General features: G+C 45.6%; 1 protein-coding gene across 1 annotated transcript; it reads right to left on the reverse strand.

Annotated features, from left to right (window-relative positions):
* Positions 1-11,762: 11,762 nt before the first annotated feature.
* Positions 11,763-13,107, reverse strand: LOC119356077. Its single transcript, XM_037622977.1, has one exon. The coding sequence runs from the start codon at positions 12,991-12,993 to the stop codon at positions 11,947-11,949; it is 1,047 nt and encodes a 348-aa protein (XP_037478874.1). The 5' UTR covers positions 12,994-13,107; the 3' UTR covers positions 11,763-11,946.
* Positions 13,108-16,592: the final 3,485 nt, after the last annotated feature.

Here is a 16,592-nt window from a genome sequence, read left to right on the forward strand (position 1 = left end):
AATAGAGAAAGCCGAGAAAGAAACAAAGAAAAATGAAGAAGGGTAGTAAGAAAAGCATAAAAATCCAATGAAAACAGAGAAAATAAGCCATTAAAAGCATAAAGGCAATGAAGAAAACCGATGAAAAAATGAAGAAAAATAAAAAAAGATGAAAAAATAGATTAAACAAAAAGGAAACATTTAAAAATGACAAAGCAAAAAAGGAAGAACAAACAGACCAAACCTGACCGCACGAGACTATAGCGAGCGGTCGCCAAACATGCAGCGATCGGAAAAAAATAGAACGAACAATCGAGCTAGCCGAACTACAACAAGGAGAGCCGAAAGCTTTGAGACGGAAAGACCCCTCGCTTTATGCGAGATATAGTACCCACGGCCTAAAAGAGGCAAAATGGTACAGGGTGCAGCTATTTTTTTAAAAATAATACATTTTTAGTAATTTTCATAAATATTACGCTGGATAAACAAATTTCAAAAATAATACACCGTCGGCCCGCTGCAGGCCGATTGGATACCAGTCGGCCTACAGCTGGCCGACTGGCCCCTGTCGGCCCACTGTGGGCTGATTGCGTCCTGTCGGCCGACTGGAGCTAATCGGCTCGCTGTGGGCTAATTGTTTTTGCAAAAAAAGCAGGCATAAAAAATATATGTTTAAAAGATATTAATCATATAATTAAAAAATGTAAACGTGTATAAAAAATGTTGCTGATGTATACAAAAAATGTACAATATGTTTTAAAAAGTGTTAAGCATGTATTTAAAAATTTTAAATGTGTGTATAAAAAATGTTCCTTATTTATAGAAAAAATATAGAATATATATGAAAAAAAGTTGACACCAAAAAAATATATTTGAAAAGTTGACATTTTATCAAATACATGATTAAAAATTGTTAAATGTGTGTATAAAAAATGTTCCTTGTCTATACAAAAAATATAGAATGTGTATTAAAAAAAGTTGACACCAAAAAAATATGTTTGAAAAAAATGTTCCAGTCCCATACAAAAAGAGCAACCAATCATACTTAGGTCCGTGATGCTCCCATACCGGATCCGGAGCTGAAACATTTTTTTATACACGTTTAACCTTTCATTCCAATACATGAAACATTTTTGTGTACTCGTTGAACATTTTTTCAAATACATGATTAACATTTTTTTGAACATATTTTATTGGTGTCAACTTTTTTTCATACACATTCTATATTTTTTTATAGATAAGGAACATTTTTTAAAATACATTATTAACATTTTTTTCAAACATATTTTTTGGTGTCAACTTTTTTTCATACACATTCTATATTTTTTGTATAGATAAGGAACATTTTTATACACACATTTAACAATTTTTAAATACATGATTAACACTTTTTAAAACATATTTGTAGTTAATATTTTTGCATATATATTGTACATTTTTTGTATACATCAGGAACATATTTTTTTATACACGTTTAACATTTTTTAATTATGTGATTAACATTTTTTAAAACATATATTTTTTTATGCCTATTTTTTTGCAAAAACAATTAGCCCACAGCGAGCCAATTAGCTCCAGTCGGTCCACAGTGGGCCGACAGGGGCCAGTCGGCCAGCTGTAGGCCGACTGAATCCAATTGGCCTGCTGTGGGCCGACTAGGCCCAGTCGGCCTGCAGCGGGCCGACGGTGTATTATTTTTGAAAAAAAATTTACCCAGCGTAATATTTATGAAAATTAATAAAAAATGTATTATTTAAAAAAATTAGCACCAGGGTGCACACCTCCCCATATTGTTGACCTATAAGTGGGTTGTCAACAAATATCTCTCCTACCACCGGTTTTTGGTCTGGGCTTCTATGATTTTTTCCCCAACGATTTTTTGTCTGGTTCTGATCGTTTATTGATAAATTGTTTTCCTTTTTTTCTTTTCCTTCTTATTTTCTGTTTTATTTTTTGTTGCTCCCTTTTTATGAATGTTTTTGAAATTTTCTTCAAATTTATAAATAATTTCAAATTGGTTAATATTGTTTTCCAAATCTGCAATATTTTTCAAATCAGAGAAATTTATTTGATTTTACGAATTTTTGCTAAATCTATGAAATTTTTCCCAAATCATTAATATCTTTTAAATCCATGAATTGTTTTTCAAAATTGTGAGTTTTCTTTCAGATCCATGATTTCTCACAAAAATTAACGGCCAATTCAACATCACTGCAAAGAAAAACAAGCCAGATAACCCAATATGCGTACCTGTCACACCTTCAAAACTCCAGGTCAACTGGTTAATATTTACCCGTCAACCATTGACTGACTTGCCTGCTCCCGGCGCGTGCTCCCGCGTACGTGGCTTAATTTAATTGGAACAAAATAAAGCTCGGCCCCACCCCCTTAAAATCAGGGAGGAGATGATTAGATTAGAAAGAAATAGGAAAAAAAAGACAGCCGTAGGATAAAGTGGGAGCACGGATGGGAGCATGGAGAGGGAGCAGGCAAGCCGAATCCGGTGCACGTGAGCATCTTTTTTTTAGACAATCTCGCTAAGCTTTATTTAACCTTGCACAACGTTTACAGGTATGAAATGAAGTTCCCCCGGCTGGCCTAACCAGACATGGCGGCCAAACCCAAGGGTTAGAGGATGCTTAGCTAGATTGTGAGCCTCGAAATTTGAACTCCTAAATTCATGGACTATTTTACAAGATGAAAAACTCCTCGATCGTTCTATAATTTCTTGTACAATAGCTCCATAAGATGCTGCCGAGTTTTGCTTGATATCTTGCACCACTGTCAAACAGTCCGAAGCAATTTGAATCTTTGGCACATAGATGTCTTCTGCAATGGCCAAACCTTCCCGGACAGCCAAAGCCTCAAGCGTAGTTGCTTTTGAAATACTCCCTCCGTCCCATAATATAAGAACGTTTTTGACACTAGTGTAATGTGAAAAACGTTCTTATATTTTGGGACATAGGGAGTATATCTGTAAGTGATAGTTGAGGCTCCTAAGAAATTACCTTCCTGATCTCTTCCAACCACTGCTACTGCACCGTGAGCGCCATCATTAGTCACAGCAGCATCCACGTTCAGTTTCACAAAACCATCAGGTGGTCGCTGCCACATTGTCTGCCTGACTGTTGTTACCCTGCTGCCAGTAGGGGCTCTCTTTTCAATGATTTCAATGTCCCGAAGGAAAAAATTCATGAAAGAATTTGTTGCGACGGGCTCTCAAAAATCTCCTCGTGGATAGCCTTTCTTCTCGATCTCTAGATCGCCCATAACGTGACCACCATGCGGGTAAACTCTCCATGCGATAACTTATCATGCATTTGGAACAACCAGTTTTTTGCATCCATCGTCAGGTTCTCAGTCATACAATCAACTATATCTTCGGCAGCTAAAGACCATACTGACCTTGCCATCGTACAATCGATGAGGGCATGTTTCCAATTATCCGCCGATGCACATAAAGCGCAGACCCGAGAACTAGATATATTTCTATGATTCAGTAGATCCGCAGTTGGTAGCGATTCATGACACAATCTGCACAAAAATACCTTCAGTTTGGATGGGACTTTAGCATCTGCGTGAGTGCCACGGTTGCGAACTGGGGCCTGAAGCGCAGTTTTGGAGGGCCACACGCCCACGCCTATGGCCCTGTTTGGATACTCTAACACAGTTAGAGTTAGAGTTATTTTCTAACCCACTCTAACCCAAATAAGCACCTCTCCACTGGAATAGTTGAGTTAGATGGAACTAACCCACTCTAACCCTCCCTGTTTGAATACTTTTGGGTTATTTGAGTCTCCAACTAACCCAAACTAGCTCTAACTCCATGATCCAAACAGGGCCTATGTCTCACTGATAGTAAGAAGTAGGGCAGCCTCGCCTGTAATGAGCTACTAGGCCTATCCAGCGCACAGGTTACAGCCCACAGCCTTGTTTTCTCCTTCTTTTTCAGATTTCTTGTTTTCGGTTTTTCTTTCTTTTATCACTTTTGTTTATACTACCAAATATTAAAAATAATATATTACAAAAAGACTTTCATATAAAATATTTGAAAAAAATTAATCAAGCATTAATTTGTTACATGTGTATAGAAAAATGTATCTTGTGTATACAGAAAATATATACAATGTTTATGAAAAAGTTAATCATGAGAATTCTTTTATCAAGTATTTCGAAAATGATAAATGTGTATAGAAAAAATGTTTCTCATGTATGAACAAAAAATATACATTGTGAATGAAAAAGTTACCCATATACTCCTCATGTTTACGAATAATGTATACAGTAAATATACAATGTTAAAAATGACTCTCGTGTACACAAATAATGTATACAGTAAATATACAATGTGTATGGAAAATTTTGACCACATATTTCAAAATATTAATCAAGCATTTGAAAATTCTTATTTCATTATTTAAACTTTTTAATTAAGCATTTCAAAAAGGTTAAACATTTATGTAAAAATATTTCTTTTGTATACGAATAATGTATCCAAAAGATTACAATATGCAGTGGAAAAAGGTTGATCGTGTATTTAAAAAATGCTAATCAAGCATTTAGAAAATGTTATTAAAGTATTTTAAAAAGTTAATCAAGCATTTATTAAAATAAAGAAACCCAAGAAACAAACAAAGAAAACTAAAGAAAAAATAAGCAGGAGAATAAAACATAAGAAAATCAATGCAAAAGAGTGGAAATAGTGAAATGTAACAAAGAAACGATGAAAAACAAAAGGAAACCAAAAAAGAAACAAAAAGACCAATGCAAAAGAATGGAAATAGGAAAACTGATAAAGAAATAAAGAACAACAAAAAAACTGGGGAAACGAGAAATAAAGAAACGAAACCGAAGAATAACAAAGACAATAGAAGAAACGAGTTAAAATCAAGCAAGAAATGAAGAAAACTGGAAAAAAAATGACAAAGAAACAAAGAAAACCATAACAAAAACAATGGAAAAACGATAGAAGAAACCCATTAAATTAGACCTGTCTGAACACATTAACAACACAAGAAAGGAAAACCGAGCATGACAGCGATGACCAAACGAACGCAGGAAAACGCAAAAATGGGCCGGCCCATAACTGTGGACACTTCCGGCTCGCTATAAAGGAGACATAGCTCTTGAGGTTTAGGAGGTCTCCAAATGATTATGAGTTGTATAACAACCCAGTTGTGGTGGAGGCTTTCTTTCTTCCCTTGGGAGAAAATGATGTGGACCGCCATGGCTTAAAGCCCATCTTTGCGGGGGTTTTCTTTGTTTTCCCATATTGAGATGATATTCGTTAGTCTCTAAAATAGTGAATTGACATATGGGACAGTGAAGGACTTGCTATACCATGTGATTTTTTTTGAACCCAGATATGTAGGGAACATCGGATTTCTAGCCTTGTCAAAATGAATGAATCGTTCCAAAAGGAGCGATCGATCTACCGAACGAAAATGTTCTTCCTAGGGAAGGGAACGATTCATTCGCCCAAACCCTAGCCCGAAACCGCTTCCCCTTCATGACAAAACTAGAAAATCCACCCCCGTCCGAGGCTCCAGTTGGGCCAAGAAAAAATCTTGGTTTTCCTATGAGGCATCTATCAATACTCAAAAACTCATGTTTTAACTTCATTTCACACACCAAAAAAACTGAGAAAACTGCCATGATGTACAAAATGGAAAATTGCCATGTGGTTAGCCAAAGAAATGCCGAGAATAAAAAGAATAACAGGGAATTGATTTTTGTCCACGTGACTATTGCACCCAACTATGAAAATTGCCATGAATTTTTTATTAAAAAATAAAACTTCCAAAAAAAATGCCATTCAAGTAGAACATACTATTTGTTTTGCAATGGTGAGTTTGCAACCATTTTCAATTTGAAAATAAAACATGTCAAAAATAGTCTAACAACATCTCTGATAATGCTAAGATACTGATTTCCCATAATTACTGTGGCAAAAATTATTCTTGGAGATTGCCAAGGCGGAAAATTCCGTGGGAAGAATAGAATTAACAGTACAAGCTCAAATCATGAACAAATTGCCACGGCAGATGCATATTAAAAATTGCCAATGTATTTTCACTAAAATTGCCATTTTGCATAATAAAATTTTCATGTATGTAAAATGACACAAATTATGACAAAAAGTTCCATGATATACACATATTAAATTCACCATGGTGTTTTAATTAAACATTATCATGTATTTGTATAAGAAATGCATGTATGTAAAATGACACAAATTAAGACCAAAAATTATCATGACAGATGCATATCAAAATTTGTCACGATATTTTAATTAAGATTGTCATGCTTTGCATAAGAAAATTGTCATGTATGTGAAATAATTTTGTTCATCTCATTCATATAGCAAAAATTGCCATGGTACAATTACAAAAAAGTACTTTTTGCCATTGTAGCAAAAGAAAAAGGAATTTACCATGATCCATAAAGTACATTTGCCATGCTCCACGAACTTAATTTGCCATGGTCCCATAATTTTTTTTTTTGCCATTGTTGCAAAAGAGTTTGCCAAACCTTTTGAAGAAGGAGAGTTTGCCGTGGTAGGTTAACAAGAATTGTCACCATGATATATATGAATTTGAACATCAAATTACATGAAGACCTAAATTTGCCATGGAGAAAGTGTGAAGACATGCCATTTTTTTCTCAATTGTCGTGTGATCATGGCAAATTTTCGGATTAAAATTTGCCATGTTTTGGGTAAATCATGTTAATGCTTTGCCATGACACATAGGGGGAAACTCCAAGCACTTTACTGAGACACCAAGCACTGATACAAAAAGCAAGACTCTACAAATTAGCCATGGTTAAGGACATATTTGCTGAGAAAATTGTCATGGGCTTGAACATGACTTTAATAAAATTTTCCATGGCCCCGTCTACAATCTCATGTCACGGTCAACGACAAAAAAACAGCTGGCCCTACTGCCCGCATCTAAACTGCGCAATATGCGGGAGCAACTAGTTAACGAGCGCTCGTTCGGGAACCTCGCAACGATCAGCGCCACTTGGCGTGCTCTCAGCCATTCGCCACCTGTCGCGCTCTGGACGCTCCGAATTTTCTTTTTTTCTTTTTTCCGCATGCGTTTTCGGTTTTTAAACGGTTTTTTTCTGGGTTTTTTCGACGTTTTGGTTTTCCTCCGGTCTTCCTTAGCTTTTCGATCAAAAAAATTAGAAAAAAAAATTGCGTGAAAAAAACACGTTTTTTTTCTTTCGCGAAAGTCACGGTTTTTTTCCGCGAGAGGCACGGTTGTGTTTTAGCGAGAGTCACGACCGTGCCTTTCGGAAACGAAAAAACGCGTTTTCTGTTTTTTTTCTTTCGCGAGAGTCACGGTCGTGCCTCTCGGAAATGGAAAAACAAAACGCGTTTTCTGTTGTTTTTTCTTTCGCGAGAGTCACGGTTTTGCTTCCGCGAGAGGCAAGGTTGTGCTTTCACGAGAGTCACGGCCGTGCATCTCAAAAAGGGGGGAAAATACGCGTTTTCTGTTTTTTTCACGAGTGTCACGGGTGTGCTTTCGCGAGAGTCACGGTTGTGCCTCTCGAAAACTGAAAAAACGCGTTTTCTGTTTTTTTTCTTCCATGAGAGTCATGATTTTGCTTTCACGAGAGGCACGGGTGTGATTTCGCGAGGCACGGACGTGCCTCTTTCGGAAAGGAAAAAACCGTGCTCCCGGTCGGTTTTTTCTCCCGGTTTTTTTCTTCCGGTTTTTTCATGAAAAAAAAGTTCGTCAGAACCTATCAACATGGGATCTAGGTTTGAAGATCTCGACGCGAGGAATCCAATGATCAAAACGGTTCAAGATTTGGATGCACGGTTTAAAAGATAAAACATTTTAAATAAACGGATTTATGAAAAAAACTCCTAAGTTGTGGCAAGTGACATGCTGTCACCGACTTAAGAAAATGGAGTATTCTTTGCGACGAGTACTTCTTAATTAGTGATTTGGGCAATACGTGAATTGAAGGTACAACCTCTCTCGGAATTGCATGCTAACTAAAGAAAGATTGTGATGCAGGAGTTCGAGAGCAGATTCTAGAGCGAGCAGGAGATGCAGGATAGGGGTGACAGAGAGAGGATAAGGTGTGTTCGTCGTTTGCCGGTCGACACGTCCGATCCAACAAAAAAAATTCTGGAGTGGCTCATCTTGTGCATCAATATCCGTGCGCCCAAATCTAACGGCATCCAGTACGTTTGCTCCAAAGTGCTAAAAATCTGGTGTCAGATTTTAGCCGTTTCTTTTATGTTTATGTATCATCCCCTTGTTCAAAAGTTATAATGTTGTTTTTTAAACAACACGTGAAAGTAGCAAAAAGAAAGCGTGTCAAATTTAATTACATCATTGATGCCGCCTCCAACGTAGCCAGCCGCCGCCTCCCCAAAACTAAGATTCTTTGCCTCCCACCGGCGCCGGCGCCGGTCCGTCCCATCTCCGGTGGCTTTAGGGCCATGGAGGTGGAGTGGATCTCGGCCCTTGCCAGTGGGAGGGCTCCGCTTTCATATCTTTTTTTAAGCTTTGTTAGAGTTTGTGTCCTGCTCAGAAAGACGAGACGGCGGCGGCTCCCTGAAGATGGAATAAAGGTCTACCAATCTAGTCCCCGTTCCGGTGATGTGTGTAGCATCATCGGTGGGCGTGTGAAGGTGTGTCTCCAGCGGATTTGTCTTTGGTGGATTTGCTCGGATCTGTTCGTTGTTCGTCTTCGTTCTTGTGTCTTCAGGTTGGATCATTTTGATCTACACTCTTCATCTGTGGCGGTTGTTGTTCTGGTGCGTTGGTTTCATGAGCCTTAGCACGACGATTTTTCGACTGTCTACTATAACAATGTTTGCCCGGCTCTGACGAGGGAGGGATGATGACAGCGGTGCGTCTTCGGCTCGCTTTAGTGCTTGTAGTCGTCGCTAGGTGGTCTACGGTTTTGGATGTAATTTTTATTATTTCTAGTGTCCGTTGTACTACCATGATTGAAGATGAATAGATTGAAAGTTTTTTTAAAAAAAGAAAGCGTGTCAAATTTTATTTAAAAACAAACAACTTTTGCTTTCCTGAAACAAGTTGAATCAATCCGTGTTTTGGTTTTAATAAAAAATTGCAGGCATCCAAAGAGCAGCATCTACGTTTCTATTTTTCTAAAACGTTTTGGCATCCGAGAAATATACGATGATTTCGTCCATTTTCTGGTTTCACTGTTAGGAACGAATATACGGCCCCGAATATGCACTGGTGAAGTTCAAAAAAAAAAAAAGAATATGCACTGGTGGTGCTGTAGGCCTGTAGCAGCAGGTGCGGCACCAGCAGGACTGCAGCAGCGTACGCATCCCATCATCGTGGCACGGACTGACGCACCGCAGGCCGCAGCTGTTGGATCAAGCCAGCCAGCCAGCCAGCCGGGCTACACGGGACAGCGCACAGCAGAGGCCATGCACGCATGAGAAAAGCGGACGCGCGACGAGACGAGAGCCATCCCTGCAAGGCCGCAGCAGCAACGTGTAGAGGTACAGCAACGTGCGAATGAAACGGGTTCACGTGCCGACCCCGGGGGAGCACCGTGTCGGGAACCAACCCGGCACAAGCGCTGCGCCATATTCGCCATTGCCTTGCCAGGGCATCTATCCATCTATCCTTGGCTACGCTCTACCTTAAACAAAGAAGAAACCAACCGTCTTCCTCCCACATGTGGCCGCTCGCTCGACGGTTTGATCTGTACTACTACAACAGGGAGTGGGGGGATTAATGGCGAGCCTGGCAGGCAGAGTGGCTGGTCGAAGACGAGCGTACAACGTGCGTGCCCGCCGGTGCTTCGTGCGAAAGCGCGTCGAGCTGGGCGGTCCGTCGCAGCTGCGAGCCACGCGGCACGACCGCTCCCGCCGACGAACCGGCTCTCGCCGTGCCGGAGTGCCGGCCATGGTTTTGGTTTTGACGCTTTGACTGACTGCTTCGTTCTGAAGCCTTCAGATCATTTTACAATGCGTTGAGGTTGAGCTGGGGGCTTGCGACGTCGTGCGTGAGCGAGGGGTCAAATTGTTGCTGTTATTTAGGCAGAAAGGAATCGGACGTGGCTCTGCCACCGAGAGGGAAAATGTGCTAGCTGTGCCCTCATGTGTCGCGTCGCCGGACGCCGGCCCTGAGAGAAACGGAATATCTTTTCTGTTGCATCCAGTTTATCACATGACGCCTCACATGCCCCTCGCATGATCCCACACGTTCATCGCCAACGCACATGATTGTCGCCAAAACTATCGCGCCAGTGACGAATCGCATGATATTTTTGCCGTCACCGCTGCATGCAGGGCGTCAGAGCATCTGGATCGGGACTTGGTTAAGCTGAGCCCTACGTTCGCGAAACGCACCCGGACGCGAGACCTTTTGTCACACAGCCATATTCATATCAAAATCATCAAATCCATGCATGTCCATCGCACACTCGAATATCCCACGTAAAACATTTGCTCGTGGTGAAAATAATAATAGTTTAAACATAAAATAGTCATTGTAGAGCAGGCGTTCTTCATCGACCCGATCCCGACCGAAAACTCTTCTTCCTTTAACCGAACCCTTAAAGTTTAAAATGTGCTACACCTTCCTCTCCATTTCCTTTTTGATGCTCATGACCATGATCATCTCAGCATCTTCGCCTGACTCCAACAAACATCAAACTCATTTTGCAATAATTTATCAAGCTCCTTGTTTTCATGTTCCTCATTCGACGAACCCTCGTAATCCAGTATTTGGCCTACAAAAGAATTAAAAAACCTATTTGGGCAATTTATTGAAAACGTAGAGGGCAAGGCGGAGACCGACGATAGCTAGACATACCACGACGCTGAGAGGCCAGAACGCCGAAAGAAGGACGAGGCCGGGAGGGATTTGATGGAATTCTGATGGGTCCTGTCTGTCGGATCCGACATGACGGTTGGCTCGGGCATACAAGGCCGGGTTGAGGAGTCTGGCCGAGTCACGATTTTATGACCGATCACATACCATGCGGTCTGCACGACATATAGCGGAGGAGCTCGGGTGTAGTTGCTCCGTGACAACGCGCATGATATTTTTGCCAAGCTGACGGCACCCTAGGTCTTTGTGAATGAGGGGCGGCTTGGCGGGGCAAGTGGAAAAGGCAGCGAAGAGGGCATCCGCACCGCACCGACTCATCCTCATCACCGAACGCGAACGCATTATGCGTGTGCAGTGCAGTAGAGTGCGCACCGTGGATCGGAGCTGTCGCGGCCGGCGGTGCCCCCCGCCACCTGCCCACACAGCACAGACGCACCACTTGCCGCCGCTCAAGTCAAGCCTGTCCCCCGCCGGCAGCGGGCAGGGTTGGCACGGCCCGGACCCGACAGACAGCACGTGGCTGCCTCGTGCGAGCTCCCATACGTGCTCGCCAAGGCCAATGGCGACCTGTGTGTGGTTCGGTTAACCGGTTATTAGCAGTACCGCTGTGCTGACGTTCCCGCCTCGCTTTTTCCTTGCAGCTTTGCAACCGCCGTCACGAAACTCATAGCGTTTCAGGTACCCAAAGGGATCCCTTCTTGCGGTTCGTTCGGTTCACCTAAGCTGGCGACTTTGGGGTCACACAATCGTATACCAACTTTTTTCTTGGCACCCCAGGCATATTCTGTGGTCGATCACATGAGCCAAAAATTCCGCTCGATCTAGAAAGTTCACCGGGCAACGCCAAGGGCGTGGATCTTTGCCGGAAACAAGAACATGCGGCGTCTGAATTCATTTGGGAGGGTTGCTGTCAAGAGCCGGGCCGAGAAATGCAGATTGAGCGATTCGTAACGCCAGGTTCCAAATCCGTTGATAGATGCAGGCGAACGCATGCGAAGGCCGCGTCCCGCGGGACAATATACCACTAGTAGTAGAGTACTATATACAAATCCTGTCCAAGCCACGAAAGCTCAAGCAAAACGTTTCCTAAATTTCGTTTGGACGTGAAACTGCTGTGGGATCAGAAGGTTGGGCTGAGGATGTTGAGCAGGGAGACTCTGGTGTTGATCAGCGCCCGGAACACCTTCTCGCCGCTGCCGTCGACGCTGGCGATGCACCGCTCCAGGCTGTCGTGGAGCTCGAACGCGGCCTTGCGGGCTCTCTCCTCCGGCTTCATCCGCGCCTCCGGCCGGAGCTGCAACGTGGACGAGGTGGACGCGTCGTCGTCGTTGGTGGTGTTATGTTTCCCGGCCGACCGGCGCTTCGCGCGCGACATCCAGCGCACCAGGTCCGCCACCCACCACACGCGCTGGTGTCTGGTTCTTGGCGCGTCTGATGCGGACGCGGCGGAGAATCTTGAGGGCGCGGTGACCCAGCACGGCGTGGAGGCGACCTCGACGCGGGCGGCGGCGGCCGCGTTGGAGAGGGAGGAGACGCCGGAGAAGACGGCCGCGGAGGCGGACGCCACGGCGACGGTCGAGTCGGCGATCGCCGCGCCGAGGGCCGCGGTCTCGGGCTGGAGGTCCTCGGGGAGCGGCGTGGGGGCCCTGGTGGCCACGGCGCGCGCGGCGGCCGCGAGGCGCGGGAGGTCGCGCCCAGCGCGGCGCTGCGCGCGGGCCGCGGACGCCAGGCGCCCGGGGTCGCCGCGGCGCAGCGCGGCGCGCGTCTCCGCCTGCAGCGCCGCGAGCGCGACGAGCGCCTGGCGGAAGCTGCCGTGCGCGTCGGCGAGGCGGAGGAAGTCGTCCAGCAGGCGCTCCGCGAGCGGGGACATGCCGAGGCGGCGCAGCGGCTCCTGCGCCTGCGGGTGGTGGAGCAGGTCCGAGAGCGAGGCCAGCACCCGGCCGATGTGCGAGGCGGCCGCGGAGACGGAGGGCGCCGAGCAGGACGGGGCCTGGCCGCCGAGCACGAGGCGCAGCGCGGCGACGTCGTCGTCGAGCTGCAGCACCAGCGGGTGGAAGCGGCAGGGGAGGCTGGCGGAGCGGACGCGGTAGGCCGCCGCGAGCTTGCCGCTGGCGGCCGCCGCCGCCTTCGGGGTCGGGAACGAGATGGTGCGGCGGTACCCGGCCATGGTGCTCGTGCTTTTTGCCGTGGCGAGCGGCGAGTCGGGCGCTCACGGGTTTTTAAAGGCCGGGGCTGGGGCCTGCGACTGGGAACGCGCGAGGAAGGCGTGCGTGCCTGCTGCGGTGGACCGGTGGGTTGCCGATGCCGCCGTGTGCTCGTGTCTTTTATACAGGTCGCCGAGGTCAGGCGAGGCCTGTGTGTGCAGGTGGACTCTGGGGGAGTGCGGACTCGCGGCTCGGTCAGTTTGGGACGTCGTGTCGTGCGTTGGGCTTGTGCCACATTGACTGCCCCGTGCGTTGCAGCGGCAGGCACGTCGCCGTTACGTCTTCGGGGCTGGGGCAATGGGCTCGTCGGTGCGGGCTACGGTGGATTTGGATTTCCGGCAAAACGCCCGGCGCGTTCCGTGATGGGCGGAGTGGCAGGCATTTGGCCACGGAGGGGTGTGTGTGGCATGGCTCGTCCGTTTGTGGGCGGCATCAGTCGGCAGGCAGCGGCGCGGTCGATTCGGTGGGGGCGCGTCCGTCGCCCATGTATGTGGTACGGTGCTGCCCTGGCCGGTGCATGGCGACGAGGAGAGGGTCACGAGAGCGTGAGGCGCGAGAATCCTTTTCCTTCAACGTCGATTCTTTTTGGTTCTTGATGTTTTTTGACGTGGGACGCTTGGGGTAGAAGTGATATCTCTTTACTTTTTGGGCAGCACTCTGTGCCGGTGCGCCGGCCGAAAGTTTCGGCCGATCGCACCGCAACCGCCCGATGCCATGTGCGCTCAGCCGTTCGATTGGATCCAAGCAAAAAAAAAAAAAAACGAATCATCGCCAGCTCTCTTTCTTCTTCCTCGGGCAGTCCTGTTCGGGGGAGCGCGGCGCCGCGACTCCTGTCCTCTCTGGTGGCCGTCGGTCCCCGTCGTCGCCAGCCGTCCTCGTCGCCGGTTGCCATGCAACAAATCCACCCGCGTTGCAGCTCTTGACGGCGGTGGTTGTAGCTCGGCCGCCGCCCCTCACCATTGATGTTCGCTGCAGGGAATTATGTCGATGGCGGTCGTCAGTCAATCAACGCCATTTTGAATGGATGTAGCAAAAAACTTCACCCGTAGTAGCAAAAAATAACTACGGTTGCAGCAAAAATCAAACACCGTCGCCGTCTTCGCGAGGTCGCAACTCCGCCTTACATGGATATAGCAAAAAATTTCAGCGGTAGTAGCAAAAATCTACTACGGTTGCAGCAAAAACGTCGTTGTCGTCGTCGCGAGGTCGCAGCTCCGCTTGATGGATGTAGCAAAAAGCTTAGCCGGTAGTAGCAAAATCCAACTACGGTCACTGGCGGAGGCCCTCGGTGGGCAAGATATGGCAGTCGCCATACCTTGATTCTAGGCATAAACAAATGTATACATACGCATGTATTGTCGATTGTCTCGTTTCCTCGTTCTAGTGCAGCGAGAAAAAGGCCGCTGGCACACAGGCACGCCGCACGCATGAGTTGGGCCGGCAAACACAAGAACGCACGAGTTGGGCCTGCTGGCACAAACAGGAAGCGGTCGAGCTCGTCGATCCCATTGAGCGCCAACCCACACGCACGCGCAAGCGACGAACCCTGAGCAATTGCAAGATGGTGGCTGGTCAGGTCGCGATCCGGGCGGGCAACTGGCGACGGGATAGGCTACGGCGCCGACGTGCTTGGGGCTTAAACGGCGGCGGCAGCAAGCTCCAGTGATGACAACAAGGTTGCATTTGATGGGCTACGTCCTAAAAATGCCAAAATGACTTCCGGGACAATTCAAAAAGACCTTGTCATGGCTGATCTTTTTTTTTCGTGTGGACACCTTCTATGCTGCTATAGATTCCATCACCACGGAGTTTGATCATCGTTTTGATGAGGTATCTTCAAACCTGCTCCAGAACTTCTCTTGTCTTGACCTAAGAAACTCCTTTTCTAGGTTCAACCTGAATAAGCTTGCTAGGCTCACATAGATTTATCATGATGATTTCTCTAATTATGAACGTGAACATATAGAAGATAACCTAGATCTATTCATTATCCATACAAGAAGAATTGAAGACTTTAGATCTTGTCATGATATTGCAAACCTAGCTAAAATGATGGTCGAACTTCAAAGGCATGTCATGTTTCCTACTGTGTATCGCCTCATGGAGTTGGCATTGCTACTACCGGTAGCGACGACAACAATTGAAAGGGCCTTCTCATCAATGAAAATCATCAAGATTGAGTTGCGCAGCAGGATGACAGATGGTTCGCTTAATGATTTGATGATTTGTTATCTTGAGCGAGAGATCTTCAAAAGTATTGATCTTAAAATCGAGGAAGATTTTAGAATGAGGGCAGGGCATTGCCATTGCCTGGGTCTTCTAGGCGGCATTGAAAGCTTCATTATCGGTATGTTTAAGGTTGTTTTCCTATTGAAACATGAATACATTTTCATTGTATTTGGTTTTTTGTTTGTAATGTGTGTTGAATCTTTTGATTTGCATAAAAAAGATCTTTTCTTAAGACTTCCCCACACCTTAAATATTTTTGGTCCTTCGCCTCTGACTACGGTTGCAGCTTCCCCTTATTATGAAGTGCCATTGAAACTTTCTGTGTCTATGGTTGAAGCTTTTTTCAATAGCTGTTGAAGATTTTCTAGGTGACGGTTGCAACACTTGTATACGCGGGTGGATCCGGCCATGGCGGTAAGCAGCCATGGCGGCCGGCGAGGGAGCGCTTGACCGTCGTCGATGGAGCCTGTGGTGGCCCAGTCGCAGCCCGATAGGAGAGGGGGAGGGGATGTGTGCGCGTGAAGGATGTAGGTAGGGGATGGCTCTGGCCATGGCAGCAGGCAGCCATGGCGGGTGCGCGAGGGAGCGCCTGGCCGCCAGCGATGGAGCTCGTGGTGGCCTCCGTCGCAGCCTGGGGAGGGGGAGGGGATGCGCGCATGAGAGCTGGAGGTAGGAGATGGAGACGGGGTGCGCGGGGGCCACTGCGTATTGCGCGTTGGGCTAGTGTGGCGAGCGAGCCGGCCGAAAGTTCGACCGGTGCACCGCGCCCAAACGTTTCCCTTATTTTTTTTGAGTTGGCCGTGTCGGTGTGTACCCTTTTGTGTGTGCCCAATGCAAGTTAGTGCATGCACTATTTTTGATTATATTCTTTTCTTTCTTGCGATGCACAACACACTTAGCAGAAAGCATTTCTAATGGTTTCATCTGGTTTCAAAATAAAACCACATTTAGACCCCTAAGTCATAAATTTATAAAATATCATTGTGTTATTTTTAAATCTGTATCAACTTTGATTATTATGGTATATACCGGAAACATGACAAAATAAATTCAATACATACTGAAACCGAACCATAATTTAATATCACACTATTTACCGAAGTACCAGTACCGTACAAACAGAAAAATGTATAAACCAAACAATATAGGCAATGTCTCATCATCGTCATCATAGTGATACAACAATGTCTCATCATCATCCAAATAGTGATACAAGTTATTACAAGTCTCGAATACAACTACATGATCATACACATATGTTTCATCATCGATATAAACTATGACCACATACAACAGAAAACCGATCACGATGGGAAAGAAAGGGATTATGAAG

The sequence above is a fragment of the Triticum dicoccoides genome, chromosome 2A (assembly GCF_002162155.2).
Source record: "Triticum dicoccoides isolate Atlit2015 ecotype Zavitan chromosome 2A, WEW_v2.0, whole genome shotgun sequence".
In the NCBI taxonomy this organism is placed as follows: Eukaryota; Viridiplantae; Streptophyta; class Magnoliopsida; order Poales; family Poaceae; genus Triticum; species Triticum dicoccoides.

What these genes read in the sequence shown, in the direction of transcription:
- LOC119356077 (XM_037622977.1), bottom strand. Translation starts at nt 12,993, where the DNA reads ATGGCCGGGTACCGCCGCACCATCTCGTTCCCGACCCCGAAGGCGGCG.